The sequence below is a fragment of the Papio anubis genome, chromosome 2, assembly GCF_008728515.1.
Source record: "Papio anubis isolate 15944 chromosome 2, Panubis1.0, whole genome shotgun sequence".
NCBI lineage: Eukaryota > Metazoa > Chordata > Mammalia > Primates > Cercopithecidae > Papio > Papio anubis.
The window spans coordinates 137,470,678-137,483,807 of record NC_044977.1 but is presented as its reverse complement, the minus strand read 5'-3'; the positions used below and the strand labels follow the sequence as shown (position 1 = coordinate 137,483,807).

General features: G+C 38.0%; 1 protein-coding gene and 1 non-coding gene across 2 annotated transcripts in view; one reads left to right on the top strand and one right to left on the bottom strand.

Annotated features, from left to right (window-relative positions):
* The first annotated feature begins 3,142 nt into the window (after nt 1-3,142).
* Nucleotides 3,143-3,246, top strand: LOC116274032. The gene has a single exon (XR_004182512.1). It is a non-coding gene; the product is annotated as a small nucleolar RNA U13 (small nucleolar RNA).
* A 5,100-nt stretch (nt 3,247-8,346) lies between these two features.
* The window catches only part of GPR149 (G protein-coupled receptor 149), an 87,761-nt gene continuing 82,977 nt past the window's right edge, over nt 8,347-13,130 (bottom strand). Inside the window, exon 4 of the mRNA XM_003894931.5 lies at nt 8,347-11,677. Coding sequence (XP_003894980.2) covers nt 11,105-11,677 — 573 coding nt within the window. The 3' untranslated portion in view covers nt 8,347-11,104. The remainder of the gene's footprint in view (nt 11,678-13,130) is intronic.

Sequence of the window (13,130 nt, the reverse complement as noted above, 5' to 3'; positions counted from 1 at the left end):
TGCATGCCTGCTATCCCAGCTACTCGGGAGGCTGAGGCAGGAGAATCACTTGAACCCAGGAGGTGGAGGTTGCAGTGAGGCGAGATTGTGCCATTGCACTCCAGCCTGGGCAACAGAGCTAGACTCTGTCTCAAAAAAAAAAAAAAAAAAAAAAAGAAAGAAAAGAAAAGTTGAAAAGTGAAAAGCACAAAGAGAGTAGACTAAAATTATATGTTTTGAGAGTCCTTGGCACATGTGATTAAGGTCATAGGAATAAATAATTTCTACAAAAGCATCCCAATTGGACACTCCTAATATGAAAAGTATGTCAATTGTCTAAGAGATGAGATTGAGTAAGCATATTGAAGATGATAGGGGCCAAGTGGGAAGAAAATGGTGAGAGTGCTATGGGCTAAATCTTTGTGTTCATGCAAAATTCACCATGAAGCCCTAACTCCCAGTGTGGCTGTAGAAGAGGCCTCTAAAAAAATGTAATTAAATCAAAATGAGGTCGTAAAGGTGAGATCCTGATAAAAGGTTTACTGCCCTTTAAAAAGAGGCATCAGAGAGCTAGTTCCTCCCTCTCAGAGGAAAGGACATGTGAGGACAAAACAGCCATCTATGCTCCAGGAATAGCTCCGTAAACCAAAACTAAAATTCTTCCTATTTTATTTTATTTTATTTTATTTTATTTTATTTTATTTTTTGAGATGGAGCCTCACTCTGTTGCAGTGGCACGATCATGGCTCACTGCAGCCCTGAAATCCCTGGTTCAAGCTATCCTCCCATCTTAGCCCCCTAGAGTAGCTGGGACAATAGACGTGTACTGCCACACCCACCTAATTAAAAACATTGGTAGAGATGAGGTCTTCCTATGTTGCCTGGTCTGGCCTTGAACTCCTGGGCTTAAGCAATCCTCGTGCCTTGGCCTCCCAAAGTGCTGGGATTACAGATGTGAGCCACCACACCTTGCCCCAGAATAAAACTGGAAGCCCTCCCAACCAACTGAATAGATCCATCCTCTCAGCCAAGAGCATTCTAAAGTAAACCTGAAATATTTGTTCAGGCCATGATGGGAATGGGAGGTTGGACATGCCTCGTTATACCTTCCTTCCTTTGGAATCAGGTATGGCTGACCTGTATTAACGTTGAAGTAGAGACCTTAAGATTGACAGAACGGACTCTTTGTAGCAATATGATATCAACATAGCAGTAGGTCCTGAAAGAAAGCATTTTACCCCAAAATATATTTCTTTGACATATTTTGAAACAGCCCTTCAAAGCTGTCTCTCATGGGGAAAATTACATTCTGCAGAGAATCTCCTTCCCTTTCCAGATCTTCTCCATGATCCAGGAGAGGATTAACTAAGAATCTGGAACCTTTTTAAGTTGAATAAGAAATAGTTACAATCTCTTCTTTCTGAAGTCTGCTACCTTGGAGGCCTTATCAGCATAATAAGAACCTTGGTCTCCACAACTCACAACTGGGTTAACTTATCTTAACCCAGACAGTCCCTTCTGTTGATTCCAGGTCTTTAGATAAACTCTTTCAATCAGTCAGAAAATCTTTGAATTCACCTATGACCTGGAAGACTCCCTCCTCCTTTGAGTTGTCCAACCTTTTCAGATGGAATCAATGTACATCTTACATGTATTGATTGATGTTTCGTGTCTCCCTAAATATATAGAACAAAGCTGTAGCCTGACCACCCTGGACACATGTTCTCAGTATCTCCTGGGACTGTGTCATGGGCCATGGTCATTGGCATCTGGCACAGAATAAATCTCTTCAAATGTTTGAGAGTTTCACTCTTCGTTGACAGCTCTCATTAGGAATTGGATTAGCTGGCACCTTGATCTTGGACTTCCTAGTTTCCAGACTTTAAGAAACACATTTCTGTTGTTTCAGCTGCCCAGGCTGTGGTATTTTGTTATGACAACACAAACAGACTAATACAGAGAGTAAGGTTGGAAGAGAATTAGTGTTTATTTGTCACTTAGCATTTGCTAGGTATTAGACTAGGTGACAGGCATTTGTGGCAGAATAATGGCCCCAAAGATGTCCTTGTGTGTTTTTTTGGGGGGAGGGGGCTCTCACTCTGTTGCCCAGGATGGAGGGCAGTGGCATGACCATGGCTCATTATAGCCTTGACCTCCCAGACTCAAGCAATCCTCTCACCTCAGCCTTCCAAGTAGCTAGGACTGCAGGTATACACCACCATGCCTGGCTATTTTTTTTTTTTTTTTTTTTTTTTTATCTGTAGAGATGAGGTATTGCTGTTGCCCAGCTTGGTCTTGAACTCCTGGGATCAAGTGATCCTCCCACCTCAACCTCCCAAAGTGCTGAGATTACAGATGTGAGCCACTGTTCCTGGCCGAGATGTTCATGGAAACTCCCTGGAAACTGTGAATATATTACACGGCCAGGGGAAAGTAAGGTTGCTAATCAGCTAATGTGATAATTAATTTCATGTGTCAACTTAATTGGGCTAAGGGATGCTCAAAGAGCCGGTAAAACATTATTTCTAGGTGGGTCTGTGAGGGTGTTTCTGGAAGGGATTAGCGTTTGAATTCATAGACTAAGTAAAGAAGATCACCCTCATCAATGTAAGTGTGCTTGATCCAATCCATTGAGGGCTCAAGTGGAACGAAAAGGTGGAAGGCTAATTCATTCTCTCTTCTTGAGCTACGATATCCATCTCCTGTTCTTGGACATCAGCACTCTGTTCTCAAGCCTTTAGGCTTGGATTAGAACTATACCACCAGCTTTCCCAGGTCTCCAGCTTATAGAAAGCATATTGTGGGACTTCTCAGTCTCCATAATCTTGTGATCCAATCTCATGATATAGCTCAGTTTCTGTGTATCTATAGCTATCCTATTAGTTTTGTTTCTCTGGGAAACCTGATGAATGCAGCTGACTTTAAAGTAGGAAGATATCCTGCATTATCTGGGTGAGCCCTATGTAATCATAAGGGTCCTTGAAAGTAAAAGAGGGTGGCAGAACAGAAGGTCATAGTGATGTGACATAAAGATTTTACTAACTGTTGCTGGCTTTGATGATGGAGGAAGGGATCACAAGCAAAAGAATTTGGGCAGCCTCTAGAAACTAGAAAAGAAAATAGATTCTCCCCCAGGGCTTCCAGAAAGAATAGAACCATACTGATCCTTTTGTAGTTCATGAGCATGATCATTGGGTATTCATATGCACGTGTGAGATGTGCCACCCTCTAACCTTGTTATGACATCGGCACATTGCTCATCTAACATGAAGAAAAATAAATAAATAAAAAGAAATACAATATTGACCCCTTGATTTTAGCCCAATGAAGACTGTTGTCAAAACATTATGCTACAGAACTTTAAGATAGTAAATTTGTGTTAGTTAAGACTCTGTAGTAATTTCTTATGGCTATACTAGAAAAGTAATACAATTCCTTATCTCATTTCACACAATCCTCATGACAGCCCCAGAGAAAGTTAGCATTATCTCTATTTTCTGATACAGTCTTTTATTGCCCTTCACCTCATGTTTGCTGATCCTAAGTCGATTCTTAGTTATAAATGTGAAATTACTGTCTTCCATACTTCTTCAGCATGAACTAGTACTTAAGGTATTACTTGAGGCTATTCCTTTAGGTGAACACTTTAGGACAAATGTCACTGTAGTAAAAATCTGCACAAAAGGAAGATTTTCAATGAAAGACCTGAGAGATTGATGGGAAGGAAAATGTCAGTTGTTACCTGCTTTTTCTTTTTTCCCTGTCTTCATCAGAACCACGAAATTGTTTACACTACCTAATGCCAGAAAACAAACAGAATGGTTCGTTGTAATTGCCATTGTTTCTCTTACTGGTCCTCTGTTGTGTGTTGTTCTTTGGGCAGGCAACCAAGATGTCTCTTCCAAATGTCCCCTTCATTAATGATGGCCTGGGCCACAGAATGCATAGCCATTGCTTTCAAACCCACAGCATTTGGTGTCCAGCTTCTGCTCTCCCCATCATACCTGCTGTCCAGTCTGGAATGCAGCAAAGGTGAGCCACACAGAACCACACCACCACTGGAAACTGTCACAATTTTCTCAGGATCAGGGAATCTTTTATTCATTTTTTTAATCTGAACCCTGTGAAACAACTCTTGTATAATTTATTCATAGCTGTAATATTCATAAAGGCATGGGGGTGAAGGAGATTTTCTTCAGTGTTTTTGGAAAATGAAACCTTTAACTTCTACTTCCACTTGGAGGTGGGGATAGGGACATGCTGATAAAAGTGACTGTACCCTTCTATAGAATGTAAAATCTGGCTGTGGACTGGAACACCTACACATAGCCTCTCCATTTGATTTCTCTGTGTGGCCTAGTTTGAGCCTCCTCACAGCATTGCAGCTGGATTCAAGAGCAGGTGTCACTAAGCAAGGTAGAAGTACATAACATTTGACATCTTTATGAACTAGTCTCAAATGTCACATAGCATCACTTCCTCTATGTTTTACTAGTTGAGACAGTTACAGGTGTCCACTTAGGTTTAAGGGTGGCTAGGGCCTTAGCACACCATGGGAGTATAGAGCCAAAGTCACATTAGAAGAGCAGGATGCAGGAATTAGGGATCAGCCTGGGCAACACAGGGAGACCCTGTCTCTACAAAAAATCAAAAATTAGCCAGGCATCGTGTTGCAAAGCTTGTGGTCCCAGCTACTTGGGAGGCTGAGGTGGGAGGATAGCTTAAACCCAGGAGATCAAGGCTGCAGTGAGTGCATTCATGCCACTGGACTCCAGCCTGGGCAACAGAGCAAGACTCTGTCTCAGGAAAAAAAAATGGAAGAAGAGAAGAGCATGTGGAATGGAAGGAAAACAATTCTAGAAAAACACTATGCTAGGTGAACCAGATATTTGTATGAACAAATGCCATTTCTGTCTACTAATTCCATCTGTTTCCCACAAAAAAGAAAAAAAAAATTGTGACTTTGTAAGGTCATAGAGTTTCAAGATCCACATTAAAAACCTTCTTGAGAGATTTTCATAATGTATTTTCCTTTTAAAACTACACAATCTCATTAAATTGGTGGATTTTCCTCACCCAGTGTAAACATGCAATCTTAGATCTTAGGAAAAAGTATTGTGAAAGAGTACTAAGAAATTTTAATTAATAGAACTTTTTTTAATTTAAAAAGGATAATGAAAATATAAGGCCTTTTAAGGTTCAGTTAGCAAGTAGATAATGTAACTTTACCACGCTAAGTAGTTAACCATGGCTCTGTCTAAACTCCTAATATTTTTTGACCTGACATTAGAAAGTTTTTGGGGCTGGGCATGGTGGCTCACGCCTGTAATACCAGCACTTTAGGAGGCTGAGGCAGGCGGATCACTTGAGGTCAGGAGTTCAAGACCAGCCTGGACAACATGGTGAAACCCCATCTCTACCAAAAATTAGCTGGGTGTGGTGGCAGGTGCCTGTAATCCCAGCTACTCAGGAGGCTGAGGCGGGAGAATTGCTTGAACCTGGGAGGCGGAGGTTGCAGCGAGCCGAGATCACACCACTGCACTCTAGCCAGGGTGACAGAATGAGACTCTGTCTCAAAAAAAAAAAAAAAAAAAGGAAGTTTTTAGAAGTTGTATTTTTACTAAGTGGTAGAGAATACAATTTACCTCTGAGGCATATTTTTTCCCTTATTCTTGAAAAATTACCCAGTGAGACTACGTATATGTGAAGGTAGAGCAAAGGTCTTCCTCTGTAACAAAGTGTTTCAAAAACAACATGCCTTCGATTATCTAAACTGCTCTATATAACATTGCAACAGATTGTGTTCAAAGTTGTTTTATATTTGGATCTTTGACTGCTCAATTCTGGAAAGTGATTGCCTATTCTTGAGAGGAATATATGTTTCTATGCCTGTGTATGAATGTTTGTGTATATGTATTCTCTATGTATTTGAAATTAAGACTTCAAGGCTGTAGGAAAGACTAGCAGATATGATCTTCTTTGTACTTTAAGCTATAAAAGAGATTGTATAAACAAACCACCTTACATTTGGAGCACTATAGTCTGAACTAGAGTGTTGACGTCACAGATTCAGGGTTAAGACCGTACAATTCAAAGTTGGGAAAATGTATCATTGTTCAATTACTGTGTGCAATGCCTCTGCCTCTGCAGCTTATAAAAATGGGCAGGGAGCGCTATTCACATTCTATTATGGTACAGTATGTGATTGTCTAGTTGGTTATAGGGCATGCAACAGAGACAGACTTGCTAGTTCTTCGCCATAGTTTGGGTTCTTCTTCATGTACACAGCTAGATATATTTCCTAGTCTTCTTTGGAATCAGCTGTGGTTCTGTATTGAGTTCTATCCAATAGCAGAGGCTGCAATGACTGAGGTGCAGTTCTTCCAAGCCAGTCTCACCAAGCACTCCAGTGCAGAATCCTTCATGTCCTTTTCCCATCTGTCGGCTGATGCAGATGAGCAAAATGATCATAAGAACCATACATTAACATTGTAAAACTACATGAACCTAGACCCCTGAGCCATATCTTAAGGAAGAAAGGAATGATAAGGAACATTCATTTAACTGCTGCTGCTCTCTGCCTTCCAAATCTTGTACAAATGCCTTTCATTGTTAGATGCTAAACCTGAACTTTGCAGAAAAGAGGGTCTTGGAAACAAAGTTTTCTGTCTTCTAGCCTCTGTGATACATAGAGGAGTGGAGAAACATTGAGATATTGCAGAGTATTGACAGAAAATAAATGTGATAATTGTTCTTCCCTCAAGCTATAGGCTTCATAGGCTTTTAAGAAATGTGTGATTTATTTCATGTTACCAAGGAAATCCTCTCCACTTATTGCATCAGAATACAATTCTAATGCCATCTCTACTACTACCACCCTAAACCTAACCAACATCATCTCTAGCCTAGACTATTAGAATAGCCTAAGTGTTCTTTCTGTGGTGGTTTTTGTGTCTGTACAGTCTTTGGCCCTTGCAATAGACAATCATTTTTGAAATCAGATCATGTCACTTTTTTGCTCAGAGCCCTCTGATGGCTTTTCACTTCATTTAAAACAAGACTCAGTGTTCATACCTGGTCTGCAAGGCACTAATAGCCCATCTCCTCCTGCTATTATCTGTTTGCCTTTATCTCCAACCACTTTCTCCCTTTCTCACTCAGCTGCATTCACATTGACCTCCTTAATGGTTTCAGATTCCAAAAGCCACACTCCTACTTCTGGATACTTGCTGTTCCCTTTGCTGGAACTGTGATTTCCCTAGATAATCACATAGCATGTTTCCTCACTTTATTTGAGGCTCTGATGAAATATTACTTTATCAGTGAAGGCTTTTCTGACTAAATTATTGAAAACAAACACTCTTCCCATATTTGTCCCTTTATTCTAATTTTACTCTTTGGCCATTGTTACCTCTGGTCCCTATTTTCTGTCAATACACTTAATACCAGCATACATATATGTGTACCACACACTTATCACTACCATATGTATATATGTAAATGTATAGAAAAGAACGTAACCTATCCAAAGAGAGGTTTGGCCTTTGTCCTCAGCTTCTGGGGAGGTAATTTCTACGCCCTTGGAATGTCATGGCTGAAGAGTATCTTTGTTTGTCTGGGGGCCTTGGACCAGCAGATAGTAACAATGTGTTTTGGAGAGGGGACTTTTGGGCATTCTGTATCAACTTGGCCTCCTGGAGAGCCTGAAAGAGACATCAGTCATGTGAGTAGTCAGCCATGCTTACCCTTGCTCCCACCATGATGCAGCCCCAGTAAGGACTCTGGACACCAAGGTTCAGTTGAGCTTTTCTGCTTGGCAGTATTCTGTGCAAGTTGTCACACATCGACGCCAAAGAAAGTAATGCCATCCATGACTCCATGGGGAGAGTACCATAGAAATTCCACATTTACAACTTTTCCTGGACTTGGCTCTGTGACCTCTTCTCTAGGCTGATTTTATTCTGTGTCCTTTTGCTGTAATAAACCATAACCATGAGTACACAGTTTTCTATGAATTCTGTGAGCCCTTCTAGTGAGTTATTGAAACTAGCAGTGGTTTTGAGAACTCCTTGAATTTGCAATTTGCAATTTGTGTCACGAGTGAGAGCAATCTTGTGTGGACTGTGTTCTCTGACTTTGTGGTTGTCTCAAACTCAGTAAATATAAATACATATATTTGTTTTGTTTGAGTTTTGTTCAAAAGTTATAAAACCAAGTACCTAGAACAATTTTTAGTATGTCGTAGTCATTTATTAAATATTAGAATGAAGAAATGAATTAGGGTAGCTGAAAAGTATAAGAAATTAAGAGAAAATTGATTTATAAAATCCAATATTACAGACACATGTCAAGAAAAGCTTCCAAAAATGCATAACTAAGACCTTTTTATTATATTATAAGTAATATGATGGCATTTGCTATCTTCAAAGAGTTGCCTCTGTCAGTCACAACTCTCAGAAGTCTTAGAGATTATGTATTAGGTGTTTATACTATTAGGGAGTCTTGGGGATTATGTATTTGCAGTTTATAGGAGTCACCACCAGATGGTGATATTTTTATTAGGTAACAAGAAGTTTTTGCCTTCAGATACATCAATTTATAGAGAAAAGAGATAACTATATAAAATAGAGTATTTATTAATAAGAAGAACAATATAACTATACAAGGGTAAGGTATTTGGCTATATCACAAGATATCTATAAAGGTATTTATTTCCTCTACTAGAAACACTTTTATAATCAATCACTCTACAGAGTAAGTAGACTTAAGTGAACTTGTGTAGTTTAATCTTCTCCTCCTTAACAAGGATTTGGAGCGCCATTCATGCTTAAGCACAGCTCTAGTAGATTTTTCTTGTATACTTAGCTATTGTTGGCTTGGAATTTGAAGTGTTACATGTTAGTAATATGATGCTGATTAGCCTTTCAAACTATGACTTTGGGCTAAATAATCCTGGTGTTGTTTCAATGCAGCAGAATTTTTATGTGCATCCATTATACAGTTAATTCAACAACAAGTGCAATTAAATGGGAATATCTTAATTATTTTTCCAATTCCCCTAGTTTAGACTTTTGTTCAGTTAAAATAAAATGAGAGGGAAAATGGGCATTGCTATCTTCTATCTATTTCTTAATGCTCTTTAAACCTTGATTTCTGTTATAATCTCTGTCCCATTCAAATTGCTGTGCAGTTATAAAGAATGTGTTTGCCTCCAAATCTTTGCTGTTTTTCAGCTTTATTATGATCCTGTGTCTAATTTACTTTTTGCCTGAAATTGCATTTTAAAGCAGCAATATCACCTTTCTCTTTCAGAAAATTATACATCTAAGTTTAAGATATCAAAGCCTATCTTTTACAAAGCATTATTAGAATATTCAATTCAATTTTTCTTTTATAAAGACATTTAATGCTACTGATTTATAATATCTGATTGATCTGTTCATTTGTCACTGTGTGAAAATAGCTGTTAATATTGGTGATACAGTCTTTTAAAATAAAATATATTTGTAATGAGAATACGTTTGACTTTGAATTCATATGTTACACATTATTTGAGGCTTGCTTTACAAACATTATTAGTGGTAATACATATGTTTCCCACATTTAGACAACTAGATAATGAGAAGTTAAAGATTGAGAAAGTCCATTGAGATAATTATTTTGAAAATGACTTGTCCTTGTGGCAACAAAACACCCTTTGAAGATGAAACATTCTGAAAGCCCATGTCAAGCAATTTTGAATTCTCATTCAAGCTAAAAAAATAGAAACAGAAATAAATCATTCTAAAATACAATTCATTCATCTGTAAATAAATAGAGTATATGAGTGAGGGGAGGGGCACAAAGTCTAAGACCACGTAAAGTGTCAACTTAGTAACTTTGGAAAATAAACTTTTAGGTAATATATTTCATATATGTTTACAGGAAGGTTAGAATAAAGCAATTTGAAGAAAAATCACTTTATAATTTTTGAAATACACATTGCTATTATTCTGCCAAGGTGATTCCTGCATTTTTGCAATGTAATGCCTTCTAGAATTGTCTTGAAATGTATATCTTACAATCACTTAATAAAATAGGTTCAATTGTTTCTTTGAGACAACACGTCTTTAGAGAAGAAACAAAAAAGCACCTAAACTTGATATAATATTTGAAGTAAACTTTTCTGTTTCAAGAATAACTAAGAAAGTTTGCCCAATCCATAGCTTTAAAAACAGATACTTCTGTTTTAGACTTATAGGATTTTGGACTGCTGTATTCAGAAGCCTACCATGTTTGAAGGCACCTCTCAGAACTGAATCTGCCAGTATTTTCCCCCAATTTCCACTCAAGTTAAAAAAATTTAGGAAAAAGTATACAATTATATGATTACAACTTTTTTCCAATAATGTTTGAATTAAAGATACTTCTAATTCCACCTCTAACACACAACATACTTGTTTTATGGGACAGTCTTGACATACTGAAAAGATGAAAGGAACACTGTTATAGGTAAGAAAGAAAGAAAAAACAGTAAACAATTTGTATTTGGTAGAAATGAAGGAAACAACTATTTATAGACTAGGAACATGCATGTTTCCCAGTTGGAAGCTAATTTTTCATTTTACAGAAGAATGTAAAGCTAAAGCAGTAAGTGTAATAAGCTTGTTTTGCTAGCCACATTTAGGCAAGTTCCTTCAAATACAATTTGGAGTTTTGTTACATTTCTTCCATTCCCAAAATTTCTCTTTTTACTCCTTTGCAGTAAAGGCCAACATTATATGTAGAAACATATGCATGGAACAGTATAGTAACTGAGTTTATACAATTTTCTGTTTACTAGGAGGTTGACAAACATAAGCAAAAACACTAGTAAAGTAGGCCAAGATTTGATTTAGAACAGATTTTTTAGAAATCGGATAAGAAGCAAAATCTTTTAATTACCACAGTGTGTGATCTCTAGGTAACACATCAAATGCACTTAATTGTTTACACTAGTTCTAGTTGTTCACACAAAAAATTAACTATTAAATCAGTAAAACTTATGTAAACCAACAAATAAAAGGAAATCAGTCTCATAACAAAGGTGTAAGTTTCACAGCTGACGTTGCAGATCCATTCTTGCTGCTGTTAGACCAAATACCCATTAACTACCCTTGCTTTCTTCCTCTCTTTTTCTGTAAGCTTTATTTAACAACTGGATTTCCTCCTGATAGCCATCCCTCTCTTGATGCTGCCTTTTACTATTCTGCCTGTGTGCTTCTACGGTGTCTGGAATGGAGATATTGATATCACCATCAGGATTACTGGTGGGCAAAAAGAGGGAGTATGAGGCCGTTTCCCCTAGATCACAGGAAACAAATCTGTTTTCTTTCCTGGAGTAACGTAGGGATGGAGATCTGACTTGTGTGGAGGACTGGCTGATGTTACTAATGATTGACACAGTGTCCAAGGCCTCTTCATTATCGCAAATTTCAAGAACCTCCAAGTGTATTTTCACACTGGTGTCTGCAAACGTGGATGAAGAATCTTCTGAGTTTGGTTCATGGCCAACACTTTTGGATCGATAGACTTCTATTTTCTTAGAGGCTGGAGTTATTTTTTGCCCTTCTGCGCTTACCTCATAGGTAGAGAGAGACAAGGTTTTCCCTGTAGGTGCATGGAGAGACACAGTCCCCTGGAATGCACACAAGGGAATGGCAAGGGCACCACCGGAACGCTGGGGACAAAAACAGAGTTGTTATTATTGAAAGCTAGTTTCTGAGGCTGAGACATTTAGAAATTCATTTTGTTCATCAGAATGATAAAAGTTTTCTATTTCAGATCAATTTCCCTAGAAACATTTTATAGATATGGGATTTAAATACTGCCACCGAAGCACCATACGTCAGTTTCTTCTAGGTCAAATCAGACATTTAATGAGGGTAGTTAGGAACATTTATTTGAAGATAAGGGCCATATCTCCCCAGTTAAAGGCAAAGGTGTGTACTGATGGGAAGCAATAGATGTTTTCAAAGGCAGAATTTGAACATAAAATTGAATGCATATTTACAATCTGAAATTGCTTTTATGTTTGTGATACACACTCAGTTACATTAAAATGTTTGCAAAAGTTGGAAGAAATGTAGACTGTGTTATCAACATGAACTTTTTTTTTTTCCTGTTTGGTATGCTAGAGTAAATGATAATTGCGAAACTGTGACTTAAGGACAAAAGATATTTCAACTGTTAGGTTTGAGTATACATAAGAGGAACCAAATGTCACTAGAATTATGCTATGGTGTGCTTACTTTTCTACAGAGAAATCAGTCATTAAAGTAAATCCAATAATAAAGAATACTATTCTACCTCTTTCAAAAACTTGCCTAAAAGTGTAAACCTTTTCTATTATGCTTTGTGTATTAAGATTTTTTAAAAACTGTACTTACCACTGAAAGGTGCTTCAGAAATGTAGAAAATAAGATTGATTCTTAAAATAGTCTATACTTTTTATTGCTGATTCATGTGTTCATACTTTCAACTGACATGTTTTGATTTTTGATTATGTGTTAGTCCCAGAAGATGATAATGTGCAAAACTTCTAGAGCAGTAATTCTCAAAACTGAGTCTCCAACTCAGCATCATCAGCAGCTTCTGGTAACTTGTCAGAAATACAGGTTTTTAGCACTATCCCAGACCTACTCAATTAGGTCTCAACCCAGGTACAGGGTCGAGCAATCTGTATTTTAACAAGCCCTTTAGGTGATTCTGTTGCATAGTAAAGTTTGGGATCGCTTGCTCTAACTAAAGAAATGTTGTAGTCCAAAAATAAATAAATAAATAAATAAGGGGGGTGGTGGTGGTGGTAGAGGTACACAGACACTTTTTATATAAGTGCCTACCACCTGTAAAGCCTACAGTTACTAATTGGATTGGCCTAAGTGTGTCTGTCCACCTGGGGAACTGGCATGGGAGATAATGGCATTTTTCCAACTCAAGATGACCAGCTTTCTCAATTTTCCTGGGACTGTCCCATATTTAGCACTGAAATTTCTGCATCCCAGGAAATCCCCCAGTCTTAGACAAATGGGCAGGAGTCGGGACAGTGGGAGATTGATCACCCTACTTGCTATGGGCATTTTCAATCTGGACCCAACAGTGGCTAGAGGAAGACTGGTTCTCACTACTGGAGA